This window comes from Artemia sp. Qi Xiang Cuo, chromosome 4, assembly GCF_049724085.1.
Source record: "Artemia sp. Qi Xiang Cuo chromosome 4, ASM4972408v1, whole genome shotgun sequence".
Taxonomy (NCBI): Eukaryota; Metazoa; Arthropoda; class Branchiopoda; order Anostraca; family Artemiidae; genus Artemia; species Artemia sp. Qi Xiang Cuo.
In genome coordinates, this window is record NC_142797.1 from 87,248,487 (window position 1) to 87,275,932 (window position 27,446).

General features: G+C 35.5%; 1 protein-coding gene across 1 annotated transcript in view; it reads right to left on the reverse strand.

Annotated features, from left to right (window-relative positions):
• Positions 1-1,180: 1,180 nt before the first annotated feature.
• LOC148953585 (uncharacterized) overlaps positions 1,181-27,446 on the reverse strand; it is a 64,431-nt gene continuing 38,165 nt past the window's right edge. The window contains exons 5-7 of the mRNA XM_089088014.1: positions 25,625-25,777; positions 19,781-19,936; positions 1,181-1,597 (exon numbers count right to left, since the gene is read on the reverse strand). Coding sequence (XP_088944140.1) covers positions 1,371-1,597; positions 19,781-19,936; positions 25,625-25,777 — 536 coding nt within the window. The 3' untranslated portion in view covers positions 1,181-1,370. The remainder of the gene's footprint in view (positions 1,598-19,780; positions 19,937-25,624; positions 25,778-27,446) is intronic.

The window sequence follows — 27,446 nt, forward strand, 5'->3', positions numbered from 1 at the left end:
AAAATTTTACTGACATGATCACTAGTGAAATCTGAACAACATAAAACCGAAGGTTCTATGTGCATTCTACTACTAATGCTACTACTATTACAAATATTGCTACTATTGAAGCTAAGGGTATTAAGGTGAAGCTTTCGAGGACTGTTTAGGTGATATTGAACTAAATCTAAGCAAATTATGATCAGGTACATTGTCTAAAGGGTGACCTTTTCAAAGAAAAGTAAAGAACTCCATAAAAGAACTCAAAATGAGCAGAAAAAAGTCTAATAATCTTACAAGAATAGAAATACCACAAATCACCAGCAATAAATAAATACAATCCAAAACATTCAGAAATTACTATAAGTAACTGGGTCAAACTCAAAACAAGCACAAACTAACATGTGTAAGGCTGAAAACCCCCATGTCTTTTCAAAACCAGAATACAATTTGCAATTTACTGAAAAAAAAACCTGTGTAGATTTTCAGTTTGATGCTCCTGACATTTATTGGTTAAAGTCTTAATAATTTTGATTTATTAAACTTAAAAAATTAAAACATGTAAAATGTATTTTGTTTTCAGCGAAGATCAAATTATGTTCTTGTCTTGATAAAGCATGAGGATCTTCAGCCTTACTCATGTTAATTTCTTTTTGTTTTGAGTTTGACAATGTTTAATATTGTAATTTCTGTTTGTTTGGGTTATAATTTATTTATTTATGGTGATTTGTGGCAGTTTTACGCTTGGAACATTATTTAACTTTGTTTTTGGCTATTTTTGGTTAAATGAAGCTCTTTACTTTTCTTTGAAAAAGCTGTTTTGAAGAAAAAGTTTTTAGAATAAATTTAAAAAAAGGTGCACAAGTGAGAAACTCTGGGCTATAGGATTAGGTATACAGAACATTCTAGCTAGTAATCGACAAAACATTGTTCCGGGACTTCTCTTACATTTAATTAAAGCCATCTTCAGTGCCAGTAAGTTATCTAATTGCTCCTAGTTGACGCATTTTCAGTACTTCATATCAGATGCAGGTATGCCGTTATTAGCAGGCCAATAAGGCCAAAAAGAAGAGCAGTTAGCACTTAAGATGCCAAAACTGGTCATTTTTGAAAGAATCTTATCAAAACAGCGGTAGTAAGAAGTGCTATTACCTATAGTACCTAAAAGATCAAAATGAATCACCAGCAAAATTTATTGAATTCGATGCTTTACACTGAAAAACTGTACAAATGAAATATTTTAAAATAAAAGGAAATATAAGTGATAATTAAATTGAATTTAAATAAATAAAATACATTATGAAAGTGAAATTGAATAATAAATATAAATTATTTATAGAAATAAAATAGATTGAAATGTGTTGAAATACTTTGAAATGTTTTGTTTTTAACTAGAGCTCAAAAGCTCCTTGAATATGTTCTGAAGGAGCTGGAAGTTTTTTATTGACCAGAAAATATAAAGATGGACCGAAATAGTTAAGTAGTCTAACGGGTAGTGTCAAAATTGTGCCTATCAGAAGATAAGGTGACATGAGAATGTTGAAAACAACAACTGAAATGAAAATCATTCCATTTTTCAAGACTTCCCACTTTCTTTTCGAGTTATTTGGCTTCAAATCTGAAAAAAATAGAAAATGTAAAGGCAATATCGAAGCATTGTTGGAAATGAAAGAAGCAAACAGTTATGATCAATTAAGACAATTTTAGTACCACATGAAATCAATATTTTTAAAGCTAAATCTGATAAGTCAGAAAACTTAAGCCTTTTATAGTAAGAGACCAATGGACTAAAACCAACAGATAAGCTGACACTTCTAAATTATCACAGGTAGCGCAATAGAGCAGCCTAAGTAAACAACGAAGTGGGCACAATGTTTTATTTATTTCTTTGTTTTTTTTTCTGACCAAAGTACTTCGTATAAAAGAAGCTGTTGTAGAAACTTCAGAAGGAGCTTATTCAATTGGAAGTTGAAAATTGTCGTTGCCTTTCAAGAGTTGAAAGTGATTAGAGGGTAACAAGCCCTCCCACACCCATCACACTTACAAACATATCCTATCAAAATTTCGAGACTGCCACTTTGTTCAGCATAATTGGATGGTTTAGTAATTATGTTACTAATTATATGCTAGCTGCCATATCAGATCTACTCATCTTCTTATGAGGAGCTCATTTACCCTAGTGAAAGGGCAGGACTGAATTGAAAGGGCGCCCCCTTACCCCTTCTCGAGTGTGTCATGGATTGTGCGGTAGCACCACTGAAAGATTATTGAGTGTCTTATAAATTGGCGTCAGAATTTCCCTTTTGTTCGGAAAGAGGATTGTTGGAGAATCGAAAAGGCAGGGGAATCAGACTCCCCCCCCCAAAAAAAACAAACTTCTCCCCAAATGTATCCAATCAAAATATTGAGATAGCTATTTTGGTCTAGATAGTCCGAAGATCATATAACAATGCTGTAGTATTTTGAACTAATCCGCTTGCTTGTGCTTACATGCTCGTTCTTATATTATGCTTTGTTATTTGTTTGTGCCTATATTATGATTTGCTATTTACTTGCGTGAGATTATATTATCCTTTTGTTCTAGGTGATTGGGTTTTAAATAAATTATAAACCAAAGAATTCAACATGGTATCAGTAGTCATGGATATCACCCACCCATCAATCAAATGGAATTCTGATAACCTCGATTCAAAATGGGCTGCATTTGAAAGCCATGCAGAGCTGAGGTGTGAAGGCTTCCTTGCTGAAAAGTCCGAGAAAGTACAATGTGCGTACCTCTTAATCTGGGCTGGTGCACAGGGCAGAGAGATCTTTAGCACCTTTGAGCTTGCAGCAGATGAAAAAGGCAGCATAAAGGCCTACCTGAAGATGTTCAGAAACTATGCAGCCCACAAAATGAATCAAGTATTCTCAATCTGTATATTTCAGAAGCGAGACCAGAGGGATTCTGAAAGTACTGACAAATACATAACAGAGCTTAAGATATTAGTTAAACCATGCAGATACACCAGTGAAAGCAAAATGGTAAGTGACAAAGTAGCGTGCTGAGTCAGAAATCCTAAACTACGTGAAAACCCCCAAGCCCATTAATTTTTTTGAACACGTCCAATGAAAATTTTGAGGTAACAATATATTTCAGAATAGTTGAAAAGTCCAGCAACTATAATAACAATATATTTGAACCCTCTATTTTTACAAAAAAGCCCTTACTTGAGTATGGAGAAAGAAAAATATATAATAAAAACATTTGCCATCGCGAACACTAGACAGTACACTAACAATGACTCACAAATGACTGATACAACCCTATGGAAAATCTACAACTTATTCAGATCGCTGTCTGAGTCTGCCTTCTAATACCTCCATCTTATCACATATCTCAAAAGTTCCGTAGCGTTTGGAGATATAACTATTACGAGACCGAATGGGAACACGGAGAAAATACTAACAAAATTTGAAAAAGACAGACCAAATTTGTTGACGTTCTAACTTGGTAAAAAACGTCCATAATTGCACAAGAAAAAACACATGGGGAGCAAAACACGAGTTATATAGCCAACCAGGTAAATTTATGTCAAATCGGCTTTTAACACTAGAAAAAAGATTATAGGGCTTTCCCAACATCTCTCTCAACACATTTATATTTAGTGACCGGGTTGCTCGAATCAAGGTCTCGAATCGAGACATTTTATAACAGGTGTTTTCACCCTTTTAGGCATAAGGATTACTAGCATAGCCATAAGGGATGTACTATAAGCATTTGGTCATACTAACCTCTTTTGGTTCCAGCTGTCCAAACCGTTTTTTTTAATTAGCAAGCAATCTTATTGATTTTTTTAAAGCCCGTTCTAGTTCAACGGTCGTGATAAATATTTTTATTGGGATAGGACTAAGTGTACTTTCAATGCGGATGACTTATATGGATAGGGTGGAGATTTAAATCTATTGTTATGATATTACACTGTCAAGGACGCAAGTTGTTTTGTAAGTTTATGGTCCTTCTGTTTACATAAATACCACTGCTTATGGCAATATATTGATTGCTATTACATAATCTATGATTAGTATGGTTGGGATTTTTAGCCTTTAAGCAGTTTCTGATAGTTTACAAATTATTTGACTCTGGTGAAATTTGAACCTGGACCTGATGTTTCCTATGATAAATGAATGACAAGCCAACCAAATCAGCTATTAATCTGATGATAATAAAATTTTCTTAGAAGTACAATCAAAATAATAGGTTTTGTTCTAATAAGCATTGCCCCCTATAAGTCAGTTAGTATGGGAGTTTAAGAGAAAACCACTGGTCCTCTATGCCCCCATCACTCCTGAGCCTCCGGCCCCTTTCGGGAGGTATGAAACTCCCCAAATTTCTTTTTATCTTATAATTTAGCTTCAACTTTATTTTCATATCTAGAAATGACATTGTGTGTACTTGTAAACAAAAATTGGTTATGATATTATTTGGAATATGAAATGAAAATTGTATATATAAGTTAGTCATGATTTTTCTTTTAGAAAAACAACTTTTGCAACAAATTTTTTTTCCAGACTTAGATTTACCCATAATTAATTGTTTAACTGTTTTATAACTCTGCTAGAATTGGAATTAGAGAGGGAACCTATGGTCCTCAATTTTATAACAACCTTGAGCCCCCTCCCTCACTCCCTTCAGGGTCCACTGCCCACCCAATATTTTGATCTAATTTTTTATTTTTTTGTCTGTGTTTTGGAATTTTCTTTTGACTTGTTTTCACATATTTAAAAGACACTGCGTATACTTGTGACATAGTTTTATTATGAAATTTTTGGAGTATAAGATTAAAATGGTATACGTTTGTTAATCGTGATTTGTGTTTTACTGGTTTATTTTAAATTGGAACAGGTTTTCTGAATATTTTTAAAAGTGGGGATTCCCCCAGTCCAAACGTGTTTAACTGGTTCCAGTGGGACGTTGAACTTCATGGAACATTCTACCCGAGCCTACAATAATCCAAAAGCCACCACATCTGTTACCATGGAAAAAAAACCCTCAAACATTAAACAAACGGTGTATCCCTTATTGTATGTTTTCAATCAGAACTAATAACAGAACTGGAAGAATATAAACATCTAGCTCGTTGTGAAAGTCAAGATGAAATATTTCAAGAAAGAGTGTGTTTATGAATGAGTTACCGTAGAATTGAATGCTCATATAGCCGAATATTTGAACTAATAAGCAAACACTAATGGGATATCATCGTAGACGTAGATGTGCGTTGTCATAAAAATGAGAGATTAAACTTCTTTGAAGTACCGAAAAAGATCAATTTAAGTGATGGTGGATATTTTAGAGTAGCATTTCTAGAGATGACAGTACTCAAGGATAATGCATGCATGAAACTAACAGTTGATGATGAAGAAAAACCTATTCTTTATGGTTTTTGTAATACGTTATTGGTTGATAAATTGTATCACCCTCTTTCTGGTATTCATCAGAACATCTACTGCTGTAGCAATGTCATAAGTCATATCTTATCTACAGATCGAAACTGTTACCTATGTAAAAATAATGTCATATTAGACAATCAAATCGCAAGAAAAATAAAAAGGGTACAGGTAGATAGCATTACTAAGGAATATATTGACGAATCGATGAAAAACAAAACACCTGCAAACTTTAATATTGCTATCGATAGTGTACAACAAGATACAGTTATTGGACCCATTAATACTGATGATGAAACAAATGATTCAAGATTCGAGATTCATTTATTTAAAAACAGCTTTCATAGTATTAGTAAGGGTTTCACAGTATAAGTGAAAACAGTTTTCATAGTATTAGTATGTTGATAAACATACATTACATTTAGAACATTAAAAAAAAAAAAATGGTCGGCAAGAATTATTAGCACTTATTAAACGCTGCCTCAAAAAAGTGAAAATTGCCATGGGCAGATCTTGGGGGGGGGGGGTGTGGAGTTGGGTGGACCCCAGCCCCAAAAAATTTTTGCCACCCTCAGTCCAGATTTTTCTTTTAAATAAACTTGTCACTTATTTGGTGGCCTTGTCACAAATAAGTGAACCCAAAATTAAAGAGAAATTTAAATAAATAGTGAAATTGAAAGTAAACAGAAATTTTCAAAGTCAGGAGCAGGGCAAGCAATACCTGTGTCTTCTAAAGACCAGAACGTCATATGTGCATTACTGAAAACAAAATATATTATGCAAAATTGCTGAAACTCTCAATCTACATTTCATCAGTGTTTTTTCCAGTTATCGAAATAACAACTGTTTTATAGAATTGTTTATAGAGTAATTCTACTATATATTAAAAATTTTCCAAAAAGTTAAATTACTTTCAATATTTTAGCTTTTAAGCAGAAAAGCTGAAAAGCTGAAAACTGAATAACGCTATCTCTTACGGAAAAACTAAGTATGATTAATGACACCAGTGTAAAATGGAATAAAAGAATTACTGAATCTATTTGTTTTGCCTCTTATTGGCTCAAGCTTGTTCGTTCATCGGGTATTGGCTTTGAAGGCAATAAGAGGAGGCAACAACGTACACCGTTTTTCACTAGCGAAGAGCGACTGTCTAGATTTACACATGAGATGGAATCTCCATTCTCTCAGCAATGGTATTTTCAAAGTTGCAGTTGCAGTTGCATACGTGTAATATTTGGGGCTATGTATGATTTTTTTGCCTGTTTTTGAACAGTCTCGGAATCGTCACTTAAGTAGTCAATGTTTTGAACCTGTGGTCCCCATTCTAGCCCAAATTATAGCAAGGGGCGTGTATAGTAGATAAATGCTAATCGTATATGATTCACTGGAATACCTTGTCGTCGGATTGTAGTCAGTGATCCCGAAGCGTAGTTGCTTTTTTCACAAGGTTAGAAATATGGTAGCTGAAAGAACAGGTAGTACTGAAAGTCACACCAAGAATAATTGCAGTTGAAGTGGTAGTGAGCCAGGGTTCAGGACAAGCTACGTCGATTAAGACGCATCAATTTTCTTTTATTGACGTAAGTCCATATTTCATGCACTGATCAGTGAAACTGTCTTTCAATTCACGGATCTGGGATATTGCTTGGAATTTATACACTATAATTATGATGAGTTTTTGGTGAAAATGCAATAAAAATTGTGCATGACTCAAAATGGAATAGTGAATATTGTACTTCTTACGATGTAAGAGAAGAGAATAAATGTACTGTCAAAAGAGATCAAGATGAATTATTACGTGGAACGGATGTGAAACATTCTGAATTGATCGAAAATATTAATAATACGTAATATTGCATGTGTCACTGTTTCAATAAAAATATTCCTTTGCATTATATTATCGAGTCTATATTGAGGACTCATTATATTATGTTAACGCGTCCGTTATTTTTAGGACACTCTCATTTTCTATTTTCTAGACAACGGGACATGTTTCTTTTTCTTAACGACATTCACGTAATGTTATATTTTTATAAAGGATGTAGTAGATGAAATTGGTGTTGTTAACACCTCAAAATTTCTCATTATTTGTAATGAATACTATTTAGGTGTTTAACCAGACCGCTCAAAGTTCCCCTGTAGTCAGTCATTATTTAGGTCTCAGTGTGAAAACATCTAAAATGGGATATCATTTTATAACAACAATTGACTTGGTTACCTATAATCCTCTTTCACAGTTACCAATTAATTCAGTGACCCAGTGATTACATTAAATAAAGGAACTTTACTGAAGCTGTTTTCCCGGAGAGAGTTTGTATTTTCGTCTTGCATATAAGGACTGATTGAGTAATATAGAATTAATAAAAAAAGTACAAGATAGAAATATAGAATTCATTAAGTAAATAAAATAATAATAGTGAAAGATAATCCAATGATAAAAATTATTTCGTAAATTTTGCTATTAAGCGAGCAGAAGAGGGGAGGTAATTTGTAGCAAGCGTCGTAGTACCTGCCAGGAGTGTGTCTTTCTTAAACTGTGGGGAGTAGATAGCAGGAGCCTACGCTTCCCTCGCTTAATGGCGTTTGGATTTTGATTTTGGTTATATGACAAATTGAACTGACTTTCGATTGCAAACGGGAGACGCAACTAATCTGGTGTGGAATGCTGCCTTGAACTTTCTTACTCGCGCGATGAGTAAAGCAGTCAAGACGGAAAATTTTGCGATTAAAGCAACTGATTTCTTTAAATGAGAGGAGATTATGGAAGCGAAAAAAATGCTTTGGAAATTCTACGAGGCTGCAGGTTTCGACGAGAGAATGCACGAACGCAAGATAGACTATGATACTGCTGTTGATATTGCGAAAGTAATCTGGAAATACGACAAAGATAAAAAGGAACTCCCGAAGTTTGTAATCTTCGAACCGGAGGAAGTGCCACACTGTGGGGATGTAATTGCAGCTACAGCTACGGTGAAGCTAAACGAAACGTGCAAAAACCTGGTCGGTGTTGCTGAACAGCTGAAGTCAGGTCCCATTGCATGGCCTCAACCCTCTTATTCTACTGTTCCTATCCAAGCGGAAAAACCTACTTACTCTGTTATTGTGAAAAGTATGCCCACCGAATATGACTGTCCACAAAAGCGGAAAGACTTCACTGTGAACTTAGCTCCTGGTGAACAGTTCGCTGATTCTTCATTACTAAGGCGAAATAGTAAAGAATGGCGTCTAATAGTCCCTTCAAAACAAGTTGTCGAAAAGATCACAACGGTCTTGGACGAGCAGCACCAGAAGCTCAACTTCGGATGGCTCAGTTCATCGGCATAGCAAAGCACATCCCCACCTCCACGTCTTCAGACATCCTGGTGTCATTGTCTCAGGACTGTGTTTAAGTAGTCCGATGTGGCAGCACTAACGCTTACAAACTGTACTACTCAACCAAAGTAGCTCTCGAAAATGCTATTTTGAACCCAATCAAAAGCGGTCCTTAAACTTTTTTCGTATTGAGGAATTCCATTTTCTGCCGCGGCGCTGCTACAGGTGTCACGGTGTAGGGCATTTGGCTAGCCAATGCTCAAAGCCCGAGGTGTGTGGCAGATGCTGTAGCAAAGAGCATTCTAGTAGCACTGCTATACCATGTCAGAGACCAGTCTGCTGTCTGAACTGCAACTCCGACAAACATACATGCTATCACGTTTCGTGTCCAGAAAACCAGAAACTGTTAAAACGTAGCTCTTCCTCCCAAAATGGACAATAAGCTCTCAGTTTTCTCGGGGAATACAAATGGAAAGTTTTCGAGTAAAATCCCTGTGATTAGTGATGCTATTAAGACTTCCGATGTTGTGTGTAATCAGGAGCACTTTCGTACCTCTAATAGCTCGGTACTGCTAGATATTGACCCTGGTGTTAAGTGTTTTTCTGTATTTGCAAAGACACTACATTCCCGAGGAAAGCCTTCCGGAGCCCTCACTGCCTTTTTTAGAAGTTGTTTAAAAGCAAGTATTTTTGAAGAATATGATCAGTTTATTGCGGTTCGTGTAGAGAATTGTGTTACCATTATCGTGTATTTGACGGTTGATTATCGCGATGATCCATCTGAGCGGAATTTTGTCCTTGCTTGCGGTAGGCTGTCGTCATGTGTGGACAAAATTGAGCTGTTAAATATTCCGAGTGTTATACTAGGTGATTTTAACTGTGATTTAACTTCTGATAGCTGGTCGTCTCGTGCGTCCCTCCTTCACGATTTGTTTGATGATTATTTTGAGATTATTATGAAAGATTGCCCTTTCACTTATACCCACGCTTCTTCAAGCACGTCTAATCTTGATCCCGTAGTTGCTTCCCATAATCTATCTATCCCAATTGCATCAGTACTAACCAAATACCAACTGACAGATCACCTACCTATCACTATTAGTTTTGAAATTCTTACCCTAAACCAGTGAATTGATGCCTCAACACAATCACACAAACAAACTTCACATAGGGAGTGGAGTAAAATAGATAGAATTAAATTTATTGAAACAGCAGATGCTATTCTTCATAAAATCAATCCCCCATTTTAACTACTATGCCGTAATTCACTACAACGCGAGGAAGTGAGAACGTCGCTGAACTTTTACTGCGCTGAAATTTGTCACACACTTATAACTGCTGAGAACGCTGCAGTACCACTTACTCGTGTTAGAACTGGCATCGTCCGAAAATGGTCTGAAAATGCGGCTCTGGTCGAGTCAAGTTCGCGAGCTAAATTCTGGTTTCATATTTGAAGGATCGCGGCCAGCCAAAGCAGGGTGTCTTAAACCAGATTCGCAAATCAGCAAAGAAAGCTAGTTGAAAGCTAGCTAGTACAAAGATAGCTAGAAAAGAAAGCTAGCTAGTAAAAAGATAGTTGAGGAGGTTTCTGCAAAGGTAAGTCAGAACCCAAATGAGCTGCGGAAGTTGACACCTCGATCCGCAGCCTCGTCCACCTCACCGGTGCCCGCAGGTGATATCCCGGCGTCGGAGTGGTATGCCCACTTCGAGTCGGAGCTTTTGTCTCTGGATGCGGGTCTGGAGCAGAAGTTTGAGCAGGAATTAGATAGATTTCTTGCTCGGATGCCTCCTAATGATTTTATCGTCCTTATTTTGGCTGTTGAACGTGTTATTACACACCTGAAGCGAAAACGGTCTTTCGGGATTGATCGTATATGTGCAATGCATCTCAAGCATGGGAAAACTCAGCTCCGAAATAATATATAATTGCTAATGCAGATGATTTTTACTCAGGGAGAGGTACCGTCTATATTCTGAGTTGGGGATCTAACATCAATACCAAAGTAAGGCAACCTTTCCATACAGTGCTCATCCTTTCGCCCCATTACTGTCTCCACTACTCTCTGCAAGCTGTTTAAGTTGATTTTTATTGATGAATTAACGGGAAAATGTTATCCGACTCCTAATCAGTTTGGCTTCCAGCCTGGTGTGGGAAAAATCTCAGTGCAAAAAAAAAACAACAAACGAGAGGTGGGATGTACGTATGCTCTTACAACTGTGGCTAAAGCCCTTATTGACACAGATGGAAGTGGAGACAGCCTAATACTTGCTGGACATTAAATACGCAGGGCTTTCGATTCTTTAATACATGCTCCAATGATTATTTTTGCAGCAATAAGAAGGGTGAACTGCGCTATTACCACGGCACTGTATGGTATGTATTCGGGTCTCAGAGTTCGGCTGAAATTGCCTCCAGATAAATTTTCAACCCCTAAACCACGTGTAGGACTGATCCCGAAAAGAAAAAGAGACAGACAAGGAGCTGTAACATCCCCCACATTATTCAACAATTACGTCCTGGATGCTCAAGCACATTGCCAATCACCATGTGTTTTGCAGCCTATAAACTTGTCGTTGGTCTGCTACGCAGACGACATCCTGAATGTGAGCCGCATGCTGCAACGGGTTTCGGAAATTTTTAGAATGCTGGCCGATGGGTATGCTAGGATTGGACTTGAATTTAATCCTGAAAAATCGGAGGATGTATTTTTTAATTGGAAAGATGAAACCCAAAATCTTAGCATCTCTCTTGACAGCACACCAATCAAACCGTTTAACCTCATAACCTACCTTGGACTCCCGATTGGCACTTTTATTAAATACACGCGTCAGCTTCTACTTTCACATATACAACACCGCATTTGCACTGCTTATTTAAAATTTATCAAGGCCAAACTTCGTTTCAATAGGTCGAGCCTTGCCACACTGTACAATGCGATTGCAACCTCTCACATTCTATACTGTACACCTTTTTGGAAAATATTTACTCAAACAGATAAGAATAAAATCCGCAGCAATTTTTGCGGTTTGCAATATATTTACTCAGACTCCCACCTTGGACCAGGAAACCAAAAATAATCATGACTTACAATATCACGAATCCACTGAAAGCGGCAGAAGAAAAGATTGTTAAATTCAATAATTATCGTCAAACTCATCAGTGGTGACCCATACTAACCCAGTAGTTTTCATCAGTAATGTGAATTTTCTTTTCTCATAAGTATAAGAGTTTTGTTTTGTTTTTCTTTCTTTTTCAATATTGTTTCTGTTGAAGTGTCTTTTCGTTTTTCATTTTCTTATTTTCTTTTATTCTTGCTCCGTCTGTGTTTCTTGTCTAAACTTGACGGGTTTACAATAAATTCATTCATTCATTCAATGGTCCTGACAGATGCTTAACTAGGATAGGACATGTTATTCTTTTTAATGAGAATGAATTAGGCGGTAAAAGAATAGGATGGAGATTTAAGTGATTTTTATGATACGATAGAAATGACCTTGACAAGTATGCATTTTTTGCAAAATGTACCTTGATTTTTTTGCAAAGCTGTCAAAGATTATTGTTTAAAAGTGATATAATAAAATAACCCTTTAAATTGTTATTTTTATCCTATGACGTATGTAAGAACTCACTGAACTAATGTCAAAACCTTTGGAGCAGTTGACGAGAAATGATATCCATCCATGCTCCATAACAGTTCCTCTCCGTGGCACTCTGTAATATGTTGCAATTCCCAGTACATAGCGTTTCTTACTCAACAGATCATCAGTATCCATGTATCTTATAACATGTGTTTTCGATAAAAACTATAATTGAGCTCCATTCGTTAGTGTTCATGAAAGCATTCCTTAAGCATTTTCTGTAAATTTCGAAGAAAAAAACGTGTGCTTTAGCTGCATTCATTTGTGATCTCGGAAGCCAGTTATATTATTCCTTAAGTCTTTTCAAATATTTTTTTTTATAATAAATTTGCTTTAGCTTCATTGGCTTATGTTCTCGGAAGCCATTGATATTATACCTTAAGCCTTTCCGAAAAATCCGGTGAAATTGTGCCTTAGCTCCATTGATTTGTGTTTTCGGAAACCAATAATATTATCCCATAAGTGTTCTAAAACATATATCGATAAAAATCGTGCTTTAGCTCCCCTGGTTTGTGTTCTCGGAAGCCAGTCATATTATTTCTTGGGTATTTTCAATCATTTTTCGTTTAAATGTGCTTTAGGTCCATTGGCTTGTGTTCCTGGAAGTTAACTATATTATTCCTTAAGTATTTTCTTAACATTAAAAAAAATCTTATTTTTATTACTTTGTGTTTTCGGAAGTCTATCATTCAGCATTTTATAACTTTTTTTGGGCTTGGTTTGTATTCTTGGAAGCCAATCAAATTATTCCTTAGCCGTTTTTAAGCATTTTTCGATAAATATTGTTCTTTAGGTCCATGGGCTTGTGTTGTCAGAAGCTAGTCACATTATTTCTTAGCCATTTTTAAACACGTACTTTCAATCCAAATTGACTTTAGCACCTCTGGTTCGTGTTTTGGGAAGCTAATCATATTATTTCTTAATTCTTTTCAGTCATTTTGCGATTAAAAAAGAGTGCTTTAGCTCCATAAGGTTTTGTTCCCGGAAGCCTATCAAATTATTTCTTAATCCTTTTCAAACTTTTTTTTTGATGAAATTGTGCTTTAGATCCATTGATTAATGGATCAGGAGCCAAGTATTCTCCTGTATTCAGCTCCTGTATTCAGGAGCCAAGATTATTAGTCCATAAATGTTTTAAACATTTTTTGATGAAAAATGTGCTTTAGTTCCAATGGTTTATGTTCTTGGTAGTCAATCATACTGTTCCTTGATCCTTTTCAAAAATTTTTGTCTGTAAAATTGTACTTTTGATCAATTGATTTGTATTTTCGGAGACCCCTATCATTACTGCATGAATATTTTCAAAAAATTTTCGATAAAAATTGTGCTTTAGCTCCAGATTCTTATGCTCTCGGAAAGTCAATTATATTATTCCTTAAACCATTCCGAACATTTTTTTTTTCAATAGAAAAAAATTATTTCAATAATTTATTTTCTTATGCATATTCAAATATATTTTGATAAAAGTGTGGTTTCATTACGCTGTTTTGTGTTCTAAGATGCCAATCACATTTTTCCTTAAGTATTTTCAAAAACTTTATCGAAAACTTTAGCTAATCATATTGTTCCCTAAGCATTTTTAATCATTTTTTGATAAAAATAGTACTGCAGTTTCATTGGTTTGTGTTCTGGGAAGTCAATTATATTATTCCATAAGAATTTCAAACATTTTTTCGACCTAGTGTGTGTTCTCGGAAGCCAATCATATTATCTCTTAAGCATTTCCAGTATTTTTTTCAATAAAAATTGGGGTTTTGGTCAATTGTTTCTTGTTCTTGGAACACAATCATATTATTCCTCAAGCATTTTCAAACATGTATTTTTGATAGAAATTGAACTTTACCTCCATTTTCCTGTTTTTGGACACCAATCATATTGTTCCGTAAGTTTTTCAAACATTTTTCAATATCAAATGTAGTTTAGCTCTGTTGGTTTATGTTCTCGGAAGCCAATTTTATTATTCCTTAAGCCTTTTCAAACACGATTTTGACAAGAATGTGCTTTAGATCCATTGATTTGTGTTCTCAAAGCCAACTATATTGTTCCTTAAGCATTTTCAATCCTTTTTACGGAAAAAATTGTGTTTCAGGTCCTTTGGTTTTGTTCTCAGAAGCCAATAATATTATTCCTTAAGTTTTTTCATACATGGCTTCTTCTTCTTTTTAATTGGATTAAAATTGAGGTGTTTTCGCATAATGAAATCACTGGAATCATAATCCTGGCCCTGGAGTATGTTGCTACAGCTAGGATTGATCTCTGGGTCCCGTATTACCAAACTGAGGTCAGACCTACTGCGTCACGACAGGGAATTTTCTCTGAAAACATTTTCTCTGAAAACAATCATATTATACCTTAAGTCTTTTCAAACATTTTTCCATAAAAATGTGCTTTAGCTCTGTTGGTTTATGTTCTTGGAAGCCAATCATATTTTTCCTTAAGCCTTTTTAAAAATTTTTTCTTTATAACTTTGCTTTAGCTCCATTGGCTTGTGTTTTTGGAAACCAATGTTATTATTCCTTCAGCGTTTTAAGACATTTGTCGATATAAATCGTGCTTTAACTCCGTTCGCTTATGCTCTCAGTAAGCCCATCACATTATTCCTTAAACCTTTTCAAACATTTTTAATTGATAAAATTGTGCTTTAGCACCATTATTTTGTGTTCTCGGAGGCCAATTATATTATTACTTCATGTATTTTCAAAAAAAGTGAAGAAACATACAAACAGAATTTTTGGGGGGAGATTTTTCTGTTTGTTCGTGGCACTAAATACTTCAGTCAACCCCCTAGTGCTGTCATCCATTCAACTATAGCCTTTGATGACGGCATTTTTTGACTATCCAATGCTGTCTTCAATTCTATTATGTTTATAGATGACAGCATAATTGATTTTTTAAGCTAGATTAGGTTTACGGCTTTTAAGTCAGGTTATTTTGGGTTTCCCAAAATCAAGTAAAATCTCTTGTACCAAATTGCGTGAAAGTTTCACAGTGCGGAAAGTCCCGAGTGTTCAAGGTCTACTTTGAGTCAAAACAAAACCTGGATCAGTTCTTGGAAGTTTCTGTGAAAGTTGGCTACGAAAAGCTTTCTGCACAAGCATTTGTATATCTCCCAAAGCGTTGTTTCTCATGTCATAAGACTGGGCATCTGGCCTCGCAGTGCTCTAATCGGGCCCTCTGCTCTCGCTGTGGATCATGCGATCACACCTCAAACAGTGCCTCTCCGTGTTCGGAAAAAATGTTCTGTCTAGAATATAAAGTTCCTGGCCATACTTGTTAAAGTGTAAATTGTCCTAATACCAAAGGTCAACTAGCAATGCCAATGGTATGACATGGATGTGCCTGCTACTACGCAAGCTGTACTTTTGTGGAATATTAATGGTGGACTTTCAGTCAAAATTCCTGTGATCAATGGTTTGCTTTCGAATTGTGACGTATTGTGCTTGCAAGAGCATTTTTTGACGAGTCATAGTTTAGGCCTTCTGAAAATTGACAATAATTTTACTAGCTATTCGGTGCCCGCTAAACGATCCGCTTCTATGGCCGCCCCTCGGGTGGTATTGCGATGCTTGTTAGGTCCTCGTGCCGGTCAAGTATTTTTGATTCATGTGATTTTTTTCTTGCTGTCCGTGTAAAAGAGTATGTTATTGTAAACGTCTATCTCCCACATATTATCGCAATGACCGATCGGAATTTTTATTTGCTTCTGCGTTTGAGAAACTAGGGTCTTGCCTTTGAAAGATTCGCTTGTTAGGTAAGTGTTGTATTATTATAGGAGATTTTAACTGTAAGTTAACTGACGCCTCGTTATTGCGTACTTCTATTTTGTCTGGTATTTTTGACGATTGGCTTAGGATATTGCCGAAAGATCTTGATTACACTTACACACACCATTCAAGTCACGTATCAAACCTTGACCATGCAGTTTCTTCTATAAATCTCCAAGTGTCGCCTATTCACGTCGTTACTGATTTCCAACTATCAGACCACCTTCCAATATCTGCATCTATTTATTGTTCCCCTGCTCAGTCTACTCCCACTACACAACCACTTCACCCCCACGCCCAATTTTACAGGGACTGGGAAAATATCCAAGATGACCTTTTTGCTGCAGTAACTAATTCTGTCCTTCATAAAATTCATGTTCCGTTCCAGCTGCTCATGGAAAATCCGCAAGTTGATGCAAATGAAATACGGATGTTGCTAGATATCTATCTTGCACATATTTGCCATGCTCTGTGAAGCGCAGAAAAAGCCAGTATACCTCTTAAACGTATACGTCGGGGTGTCACAAAGCACTGGTCCAGTAATCCGAGCCTAGTTGAAGCTTGGAGAAAATCCAAATTTTGGTACCATTTGTGGCTCCAGTGCGACCTTCCTCGCTCTGGCTGGGTTTCTAACATTCGTCTTTCTACCAAAAGAAAGTATGCAAGAGAACTATGTATCCACATGAACCAGATAGTTGAAGAGACATCCCAGCAAGCTTCTCTGTCCCAACCTTCCTTCTGGAGAAATGTATCAAGAGATTCTCCTAGGGCCCACCTATCTGCTCAAGTTATTCCTGATTCCGAATGGAATTCATACATCTCTGCTAAATTCTCCCCACCAGATGCCACCCTGCAGTCTGAATATGAAGATAAGCTTGATAAATTTCTGTCTAGGTGTCCTACCGACAATTTTGTTGTTTCAGCTGATTCTGTACTGCGAGCAATCCAACGCCTAAAGCGTAAGAAATCTTCTGGCATCGATAAAATAAGCGCTCTTCACATTTTGCATGGAAGCGAGCTGCTGGTAAACCATATTGCTCTTTTGATGCAGATTATTCTTACCCAAGGAGTTGTACCGTCTTCTTTCTCAATCGGAGATCTCACTCCAATTCCAAAGAAAGGTAAACTCGCAACCCAGTGCTCGTCCTTCCGTCCTATAACAGTGGCTACTACCTTCTGTAAGCCTTTTGAACTTCTGTTCATTGACCAACTGAACGCAAAATGCTATGTTCCACCTAACCAATTTGGATTCCAGCCACGTCTCGGTTGTGCCCACGCTTTGTCGGTTGTCGCGAACGCATTGATCGATGCTGATGCATCAGGTGAAACTCTCGTGTTGGCTGGGCATGATGTTCGTAAAGCGTTCGACTCTCTCATTCACGCCGCTATGCTACTCCATGCAGAAAAACGTGGAGTGAGCCCCTCATATATCAGAGCCCTTCGAGACATGTATTATCGTCTTAAAGTTCGCCTAATACTTCACCCATTAGCTAAAGCTGACGGCTCTCAAGTCTATGCACCAACCCCTAATATTTTTGTCAATGTTGAAAAAGGTACCCGTCAAGGTGCTGTTTCTTCCCCTTCACTCTTCAATAATGTAGTTCTTGATGCACAGTCAGCTGTTCCCACATCATTCATCTTTGCCGGTCTTGATTTATCTCTCGTATGTTATGCAGACGACATTCTGAATGTGAGCCGCACTATTTAGCGCATAAGCGAGACTTTCGCAACGCTACAATCTGAGTATGCGAAACTAGGTCTTCAGTTCAAAGCTGAAAAGTCCGAAGTTGTATTCCTCAATTGGAAGCAAGCGTCACCTAGGGATATTCCTCTCGGAAATAGTAGGATTAGGCCAGTAGATCATATCACCTACCTCGGTCTTCCCATTGGTTCGTCAGTAATGCACACGCGAAAACTATTAATTGCTCACATTGAGCGTAGAGTTGGGTTATCATATGCTTCTTTTGTAACTAATAAGTTACGGTTCAACCGCCATCTTCTCTCGAAACTTTTTAACTCTGTCGCTCTACCACATTATTTGTACATATCACCGTTTTGAAAAATGCTCACAAATTCTGACAAGTCAAAAATTCGGTCAGTTTTCTTCCGGTTTGCAAAATATCTTTTACGTTTTCCCCCTTGGACGCGCAATTCTTATCTGATTAGAAAATTCAGCATTGCTGACCCCATTATAGCCGTGGAAAAGCAAATTCGTGCTTATAAGTCCCTTTTAATTAAGTTGAATCATCCCTTGTCATCATTATTAACCCATTATTTAAGTTGTTTTTTTTGTTTTTTTTTTATTTTTTTTTTATTTTCTATTTTTTTTTTTTTTTAAGTGTTTGTTTTCGCGCTTTTTGTAATTAATGTTTGGTTTTTTTTTTGTTTTTTTTTTTACCAATTAAGGTTTGATGCAATGATGTTAATATTATTTATTTTCTTTAATTATTTAGGAGCCTAAAAAAAAGAAAAGAAACATGTTGCGCACCTACAGAGCAGTGTATAATTGTGTTTTTCTTTCTCGTTTTATGTAATTTATTCTAAGTGCTGATTTAGATCTTAGCTCCAGCGTTCGTCACTACAAACCACATGTATAACTCCTAAGTTTATGTGTATTGCTTTTTTTTTGTTGTTTTGCTTATTGCTCCGTCTTTTCCTTTTTTGTATGACGGGTTTTCCAATAAATAATAATAATAATAATAATATAAAGTTTGGGACCAGCCATCTTGTGCTTTCACAAACCCTTACAGCTTACCTTTCCCAGATTTCTCCAAGTACCCATTTAGACCTGGATGGACTCTTGGCTGAGCTTACAGAGCCACGTCCCTGACCTCATTTCCCAAACCAAATAAATGGCCACACCAGTAATCAAACACCCTCCTTCGGACAAAGGATTCCAAATTCAGCTCACCACCTACTTGGCTAGGACGACTATAATCGTACTTTTAACATTTGCAGGCGCTTTGCTTTTTGTTGATTCATGTTTATATTCCTTAGTAATGTTATCTGCCAACGTTTTTTTTTAGTTTATTTGCTATTTTATTATCTACTACCATATTATTTTTACATATGTGACAGTTTTGACGTTTAGATGTGATATGGCTTATGATATTGCTAGACTAGTAGGCTTTTCTTTTCCCCCTTTTTTCCTTTAGATGCTAATACTTGAAAGATGGCGATACAATTTACCAACGGGTAACATGTTACGAGAACCACAATGAAGAAGTTTGTCCTTATCATCAACTATTGTTTTTATTCTTGCACTATCCCTGAGCACTGTTATATCTGGAAATGTTACTCTAGCATATCCATCATCAATTAAGTTGAATTTTTTGGTACTCCAAAGAAATTTAATCTTTTTCTTTTTTGACACGCATACATTTCAAACAAAACCCCCATTATTGCTTGTTTTGTAGTTCAAATATTCGTCTTGATGAGCCTTCATCACTACAATAACTCTATCATGAACACGAACTTTCTTGATTTTTTTTCTTTTCACTTTTGCAGTGAGTTATATGTGCTTATTCTATCAGTAAACTATTACACGAAGAAAATTACCATCCCTGAGAAAACTTAGAAAATTCGAGAGGATCAATTTAGGTTGCCAAGTTTACAAACCTTCACCAAAACGCTACTGTAAACAATAAAACATTTAATACCTCTCTCTGGGTAGCATCGTGATTCACCATTTTCTAACAGCTCTTTAAACCCATCACTGCAGATACAGCTATAGGCCCCTATATTGTTTTCGCACAAAGCAGCAGCATCTCCAAGAAAAGTACACTGGGATGTTCCAAGTTTACATTCATCTACATCTAAAGTAAATATTTACGACTTTAGTTTGAACACTCAAATAGCCCTATTGTCTAATACAATTTTAATACCACCCTGAGACTGGGAGCTTATATTATGTTGCATGTAAAAGCTGTCAATTTTTTTTAATTTAAAGATCAAACTTTCAAATACAATGCTAAAAATTTTTAATACTGTATGACTTTCCCAAAATTGAATTTGAAGCCTTAAGAAGTATTTTCAAATGAATCATCAGAATTCAATAAAAAAAAATAACAAGAATTTTTAACGAAAACCAATGTAGGAAGTTGGTGTGGTGCTAGGGCAAAATCCGAATACCACGTGCTAAGTAAAGGAACAAGCATGCGTAAAAACTATAATCCCTTAATGCGGTGTTAGCAATAACAATATAATTTGTTTGGTTGGTTACATGGTCATTTAAGACTGATAATTTTCTTCATTTGTGTAAAATCCACCAAAATATATTTTAACCAGATGTTATGTTGCAGATAAATTTAAATTCTTTATCGGTCTTTTATAAAAAATGGTAAAACATTCAAATTATTTAATATTATAGTGGCTACCTATTCAAAATTTTCCAGAATATTACAGAAAAAGAATAAAACTAGGAAAGTTTAAATCACAAATAAAATAAAAATGAGAGAAAAAAGAATACCCTAATATACAACCTAGCTTTTGAGAAAAGTACCCTCTGAAGATAATATGTTAATGATTGTTTTTTTGCCGGTTTAAACAACAAAATATTTATATTTTAGACATTTTTGCATGCAGATCTGGAAGCTTAGTTTGTTCAGTTTTTTGTTTTTCTTGTATTTTTGCTTCTACTAACCGTCTAAGTTTTGTTGATTATCCGAAGCCTTCATATCTGTAATTTAAAAATATCAGAGAAAACAAAATTTGGTCTGATAATCTTTTTGATACCCATATTGATGTTGTTTTCATTGTTTTTTTTTGCACTGTTGTTTTCATGCATGAAAAAGTAAATGCAATTCTTTGCCACTTCAAGGTAAAATTAAACTTTCTACTTGTGAAAAGCTTTAGAGATAAAACAATAGAGCCCCACCCCAAAAGGCAGCAAAATTTCAATAAACAAGATTTAAGTGCGTGGGTAATATAAACTGCAGGAGAAGTTAACAAAGGAGTTGTGTCAAGAGTTGGTTTTGGTCAACAAAAGAGTTGTGAGAGCAAAAATTGGGTTTTGTTTCTTTGATTAAAGGCTGGTGCTGTCAATCTGTCGAAAACTTTTAAAATGACCTATCGCAGGAACGCAATTTCCTTCAAAAGAACGAAAGAAAAAGAATTACAAGCTTCTTAAAACAAGTATTGAAGTAAACTATTTATACTTAACTATTAATTACTATTTATTTTATTAACTATAAATTAAACTATTTAATTTGTAAAATTAATTTGTAGATTATAAGTCTGCTCTTGAGTCTTTAAAGATTGAAACTCTTAGAGATCGCAGGTCTCAGTTGATAATGCGTTTCAAGCAATTTCTCCTTGCTAACCCCAAGCATCGAAATTTTCTACCCCCTGCTGCCAACTCATTAGTTAATACCAGAAAGAAGAACAAATTAGTGTCAGTGCCTTGCAGAAATAATCGATTTAACAATTCATTCTTGCCGTTTTTTACCGCTGCTTATAACAAAATGCCTTAGGATTAGTTTTTTATATCACTGTCATAGCTAGTTTGTGATTTTTATCTATGACTATGAAAGCTGTCTTTAAATAAATGATTACTGACTTCTAATAATTTAAAATTAATTTTACATTGAACTAAATTAAACTAATTAAGACTAATTAAATTCTTTGGCGAAAACAAATCGATGCTGTTACTTCCAAAATTCACCGCGTGTGCAAGATAATCCTGTTTTACTTTGTCTCAAAACTTAACATCTTGTGTTTTACAATTTATCTAATGACAAGCAATATTTGATTCTGAGAATAATTTTTTTCTAGCGCCGGGCTCATATTATAAACACGCTTGCAAACCAAATAAATTTTTTTCTAGATTAGCGTAAACAATATTTGATCTGTAGTGAAGTTATGTGTGTAGTTTATGATTTCTCCAGTTGAACGATATTAAGCTATCATGCGTAATGTGTTTGATTGACCACCCCAGGTCGAGAGTCAAGGCATATGTTTTTGAAATTCGAAAATAGAAAAGCTTGAAAAAGTCATTTTTCTCATTGTGATAGGAGTCTGGCAAAAGATCCAAAGAAATTGTACTCATAGATACAGTAGATCTCGGCTTTTTCAAACAGTTCATGGTAACGAACTGTAAGTAAGGAGGGACCAGGCTCAATGGTAACCGAAACTCTAAAAAACGCAATTTTGATACCAATAGATACATCAAAAGAATCAAATTTTATTTCTGATTTCAAAAATATAAGTTTCATCAAGTTTAATCTAACCCATCAAAAGTAACGCGCCTGAGAAAATTTGGCTGATTTTCGAAAAAAAGGGGATAGACCCCCTAAAAGTTATAGAACCTTGAAAATCACACCATCATATTCAGCGTATCAGGGAACCCTACTGTAGAGGTTTCAAGCTCCTATCTACAAAAATGTGGAATTATCCATTTTTTTGCCAGAAGAAAGATCACGGATGCGTGTTTATTTGTTGTTTTTTATTTCTTTTTCCAGGGGTAATCGTATTGACCCAGTGGTCCTAGAATATCGTAGGAAGGCTCATTGGAACGGCAATTAAAAGTTCTAGTGCCCTTTTTAAGTGACCAAAAAAATGGAGGGCAACTAGGCCCCCTCCCACACTCATTTTTTCTCAAAGTCACCCAATTGAAATTTTGAGATAGCCATTTTGTTCAGAATAGTCAAAAATTTAATAAATATGTCTTTTAGGATGACTTAATACCCCACAGTTCCCAGGAGAAGGGCTGCAAGTTATGAACTTTTCCCATTGCTTATATATTGTATTGGTTATTGGGAAGTATACAGACATTTTCAGGAAGGATTTTATTCTGTTGGGGGGGGGGCTGGATGAGGGGGTTACTAGGGAGAATCTCTCCGTGGAGGATGTTTCTTTGGGGTAAAGGACATTTCTACGAAGGGGGTGCCGGATTTCCAAGCATTATTTAAAAAACGATCAGAAATTAAATAAAAAAAAACAAGTTTTTTCAACTGAAAGTAAGAAGCAACATTAGAACTTAAAACGAACAGAAATTATTACCTATATGAGGGGGTTCTCCCCCAAGTCAATGCCTCGCTCTTTACGCCACAGTTTTTTTTAGTGCTTTCAAAAGAGCTATCTATTCAAATTAAACGGCCTTTGTGATTCAGGGGTTTGTGAATATATTTTTTTTTAACTTTTAAAGTAAAGAGCGTCGTATTGACTAAGGGGAGAACCCCCTCATATACGTAATAACATATACGTAATAAAAAAAACAATAAAAAAAAACAAGCGATACGGCTCAATAGTAATCGAAACTTTTAAAAACGGAATTTTGATGTCAATAAATGTATCAAAAGAATGCGCTTATAATGCTGATACTAAATATATAAATTTTATTAAGTTTAGTATTACTCATCAAACGCTACGATCCTGAGAAAATTTACCTGATTTTTTAAAGAGGGGGAAAACATCCCCTAAAAATTAAAACAATTTAATGAAAATCACACCGTCAGATTAAGCGTATCAAATACCCTATTACATAGGTTTCAAGCTCATATCTGCAAAAATCTGCAACTTTCTATTTTTTGCTAGAAGAAAAATATACGAATATAGAAGTTCGTTACGTAAGTTAATTTGTAAATTACGTCAGAACCAAATTTAGGGACAGCCATTTACCAAAAGAAAATAAAATTTTTATGCAAATTTTGCTTACTTATTCAATGACGGTGAACCAAAATAAAAGCTGCATCAACTGAAAACCGATCAGAAATTAAATAAAAAAAACAAGTTTTTTAAACTAAAAGTAAGGAGCGACATTAAAAATGAAAACGAACAGAAAATATTCCGTATATGAAAGGGGCTGTCCCCTCCTCAACGCCTTGCTCTTTACGCTAAAGTTTGACTCTGTCTCACAACTCTATTTTTTAGAACAATAAAAAACTTTAGCGTAAAGAGCGAGGCGTTGAGGAGGGGACAGCCCCTTTCATATACGGAATAATTTCTGTTCGTTTTGAGTTTTAATGTCACTCCTTACTTACAGTTTAAAAAACTTGTTTTTTTTATTTCATCATTAACAAGTATGAGTATGGCGAGGCTTTGAAAGGACATGAGAAATCAGTAATTTTGAACTTTCCAGATTTATATGCTCACGTCCCCTTTCTTCATGGACACAGTTTACTGTTCGTGATTGTAAGTTACTCTTCGAGATAGAGTTGACAATAAATGTAATTTTTCTAAAAAACACAAATTTGAAATAAAATGTCACTCTTTGTTCATAACCTATCCAGCATAACTTCTACACTTTTCTACTGAAAACAGAAAACAGTAGTTTATTCTTAGATTTTTTAGAGGAGCAATATTGATTGGATTGGCATCCAATCAATGTTGCTCCTTAAAAAAACAAAAAATTTTGTATGGAAGCTATTACAAATTACAAACTAGTAATGTGTAATTGGCAGTAATGTGATTAGCATCCAATCAATGTTGCTCCTTAAAAACAAACTTACGCATGGAAGCTATTACACATTACAAACTAGTAATAAAACAAGAACCAACAGAAATTGGTAACATGTATTCTCAAATATGAAAATAGTTCAATAGACAAATTGATACAAAAAAAAACCACATCACCGCTCATACAATTAATAAGTAGAAATAAGTAGAAAGTAGTGCATTGTGACCAGTTTTGACATAGTTGATCATGTGTTAGAATGTAAAATAATATTAAACACTTGGCGTTGTATTCCAAGTAAAACAAGTTTTCAAATTGATATAGTCTCTTCTCCATCCCAATGCATCCCGACCTCTGTGACTAGAATCTGTGTCTCTTTAAGCTCATCTCCAGAATGAAACCAGTCAAACCAACTATAGGTTAAATGCAAGGAGTATATGGAGATTTGTTTTGCAATTTTTTTTGGCCCCGTACCAAAAAACTTCTTCAAGAATTAAAACATTATTTTAAGAAGTATTCATGGTACTGAAGAGGATTGCAACTTTCTTACTAAAGCCAAACTACCCACTCGAAGGCATGGAATGGTTCTTAGAATCAGAACCTTGGCCTTATTTTGAAGCTAGAGGGGCCAAAGTCTCACTTTGTTCTTTTACTCCTACCAACTAGTAATTCTTACACGATTCTTGTTCAAACACGGTATAGCATATCTACCTTTCTGCTAAAACTTCCATTGGGAACGAGGTGCGGGTACGGGTATATTATATAGCTCCAATTGTAATAACACGTAAGTACACAAAAAAGAGCATATTAGAGCCACCCTCCTCCATAATGGTTACTGGTGAGACTAATGTTGAAGGGATCAGAGGCTCACTTTAAGGTTGCAATTTCTCTCAGGTTCACCCATAGGGGGAGGGAGGCGGGGATTAAACACAATTTCCCTAAGGAGGAGAACTAATTTAAAAACTATGCATTTTTAGATCACTGTGCTTTAACTTTTCTCTTTCATAGGGGGTCATTCAGTTCCACCTCACGGAGGGTGAATCAGTATTGAATGAATCAGTATTGGAGAAACACGAATGAGTATTTAATAAAGAAAAGGTGCTATACAAACCACGACAGATTTTGTTCTTGATACTAAACCCTTCAGAGCAGTGACATTGGAAAGATGTTGCTGAACAAGTACATGTGGCTCCTATGTCTCCTGCGGCTTGACATACGCTTGTTTCCCCTCCATACGGAAAACAGGATCTAATGTCGTTAATTGCTACGAAAAATAATATAGCTATAGTATGTCTAGTCTGTCAAGAACCTGAAAATCAATAGACCGCAATTTTGTTAACATAATAATCATTTTATCTATACGGGAATTTTAATGTTTTTTAATTTTACAAATATAGTAAAATTTTAGAATTCAAACTTTTTGTGCGTTATTAGGCACTGTCATGTACCTGCTGTGATGGTTCAACATGATATATTTGCATGATGTCATCAATCAGTTAGCCTATATGTTATTAACAAATTAGTCTCTTAATATACAATTGGCTTATGCCTGTACATCCACTTTCGTGTGCCCCTAGTAGGGCTGTGCAATGATTGTGGAAACCCTCAAACAGTTCAAAAAATTCTTAAACTGTATTTAATTTTAGCCTTGGCTCATCTACTAACGAAATATTATTTTTTTGGGACACATTTTCATCCATCTTTTTCATGAGAGCATGGGTTTCGAATAGTACTGGTAGAAGCAGGACTAGATAAAGGGTAAATGGAGTAGTTTGATCCAATCAGGCTCTGCGTTTGAAAAGACCTCGTGATACAATCAAAACAGACACTATTTTCCGAGATTGTTAAATATTCTTAATAATTCCTGTAAGCGTTTCTCCTGGAGAGAGATCATTTTTCCAGAACAAAATTAATAAAAGACTATCTGATATCAACAATGAATGAGGTATATATTAAATAGTTCAGCAGTTATACCACTGAAAGTGAAGAGGCAAGGAAATTTGATTTTCAGACAATTTTAGAAGAATTTACAGAACAAAAACCTAGTAATATACAAGTTCATGTATTCATATTCGAAAACAAATATGAATACATGAAAAAAAACGAATTACCGGGGATTGTCAGTTTAATTGACATATACTGATGCTTATAATAATAATAATAATAATAATTTATTACAAGCCAAAAAAAAGAGGTCATACAGCACAGTATTCTTAAATACACTCCACAAGAAAAAACAACATAAATATCAAGTTTGAGTCATTGATGTCAACACTTCATTTACATATTTACATAACTGCCTGATTGTCCTTTTTACAGTCGTCTTCATGATTCTCGAGAACTCCAAGTTACCACCATCAAAATACTTTTCCCTTAATAGAGAAATTTGCTGGCCCTCGGCGAGAATATGAGCCACATCCTCAATACGTAGGTTACATCTGGGGCAAGAGTAATCCACATCTGCATCTGGGGCAATCCTTTGTCTTTCAAATACTCTTTTTCTATTTTTTAGTGGCAGGCAACTCGCTCGGATCCAAAACCATGTCCTTAATGTCTTCCCTGGTAATCCTAGTTTAAAATAATATTCAAATCCAAATATCTCTTTTACTTGGGAATGAAACTCCAATGTCTCAGATGTTTTAACTGCCTGGGTCCGCATTGGGACTTCCTGGTCTTTTATTCTTTCTATAATCATAGCCAAAAACGGCTCATCCTGTTCTGAGGGTCCTAGCCCCTCATTCCAAATATAGGATAATGCTACTCCATATAAAACATAGTTTATTTTATACGGCCACGATATTTTATGTTTCTACCGTAGCATCTCCACATAAGCTACTTTTGCTAACCTATTTTCTGCCAGACTTAGAACTTTTAGCCAGTACCAGATCATCTGTGCTAATCTACTTATTCTCAGCGAAGTAATTCCTAGTTCA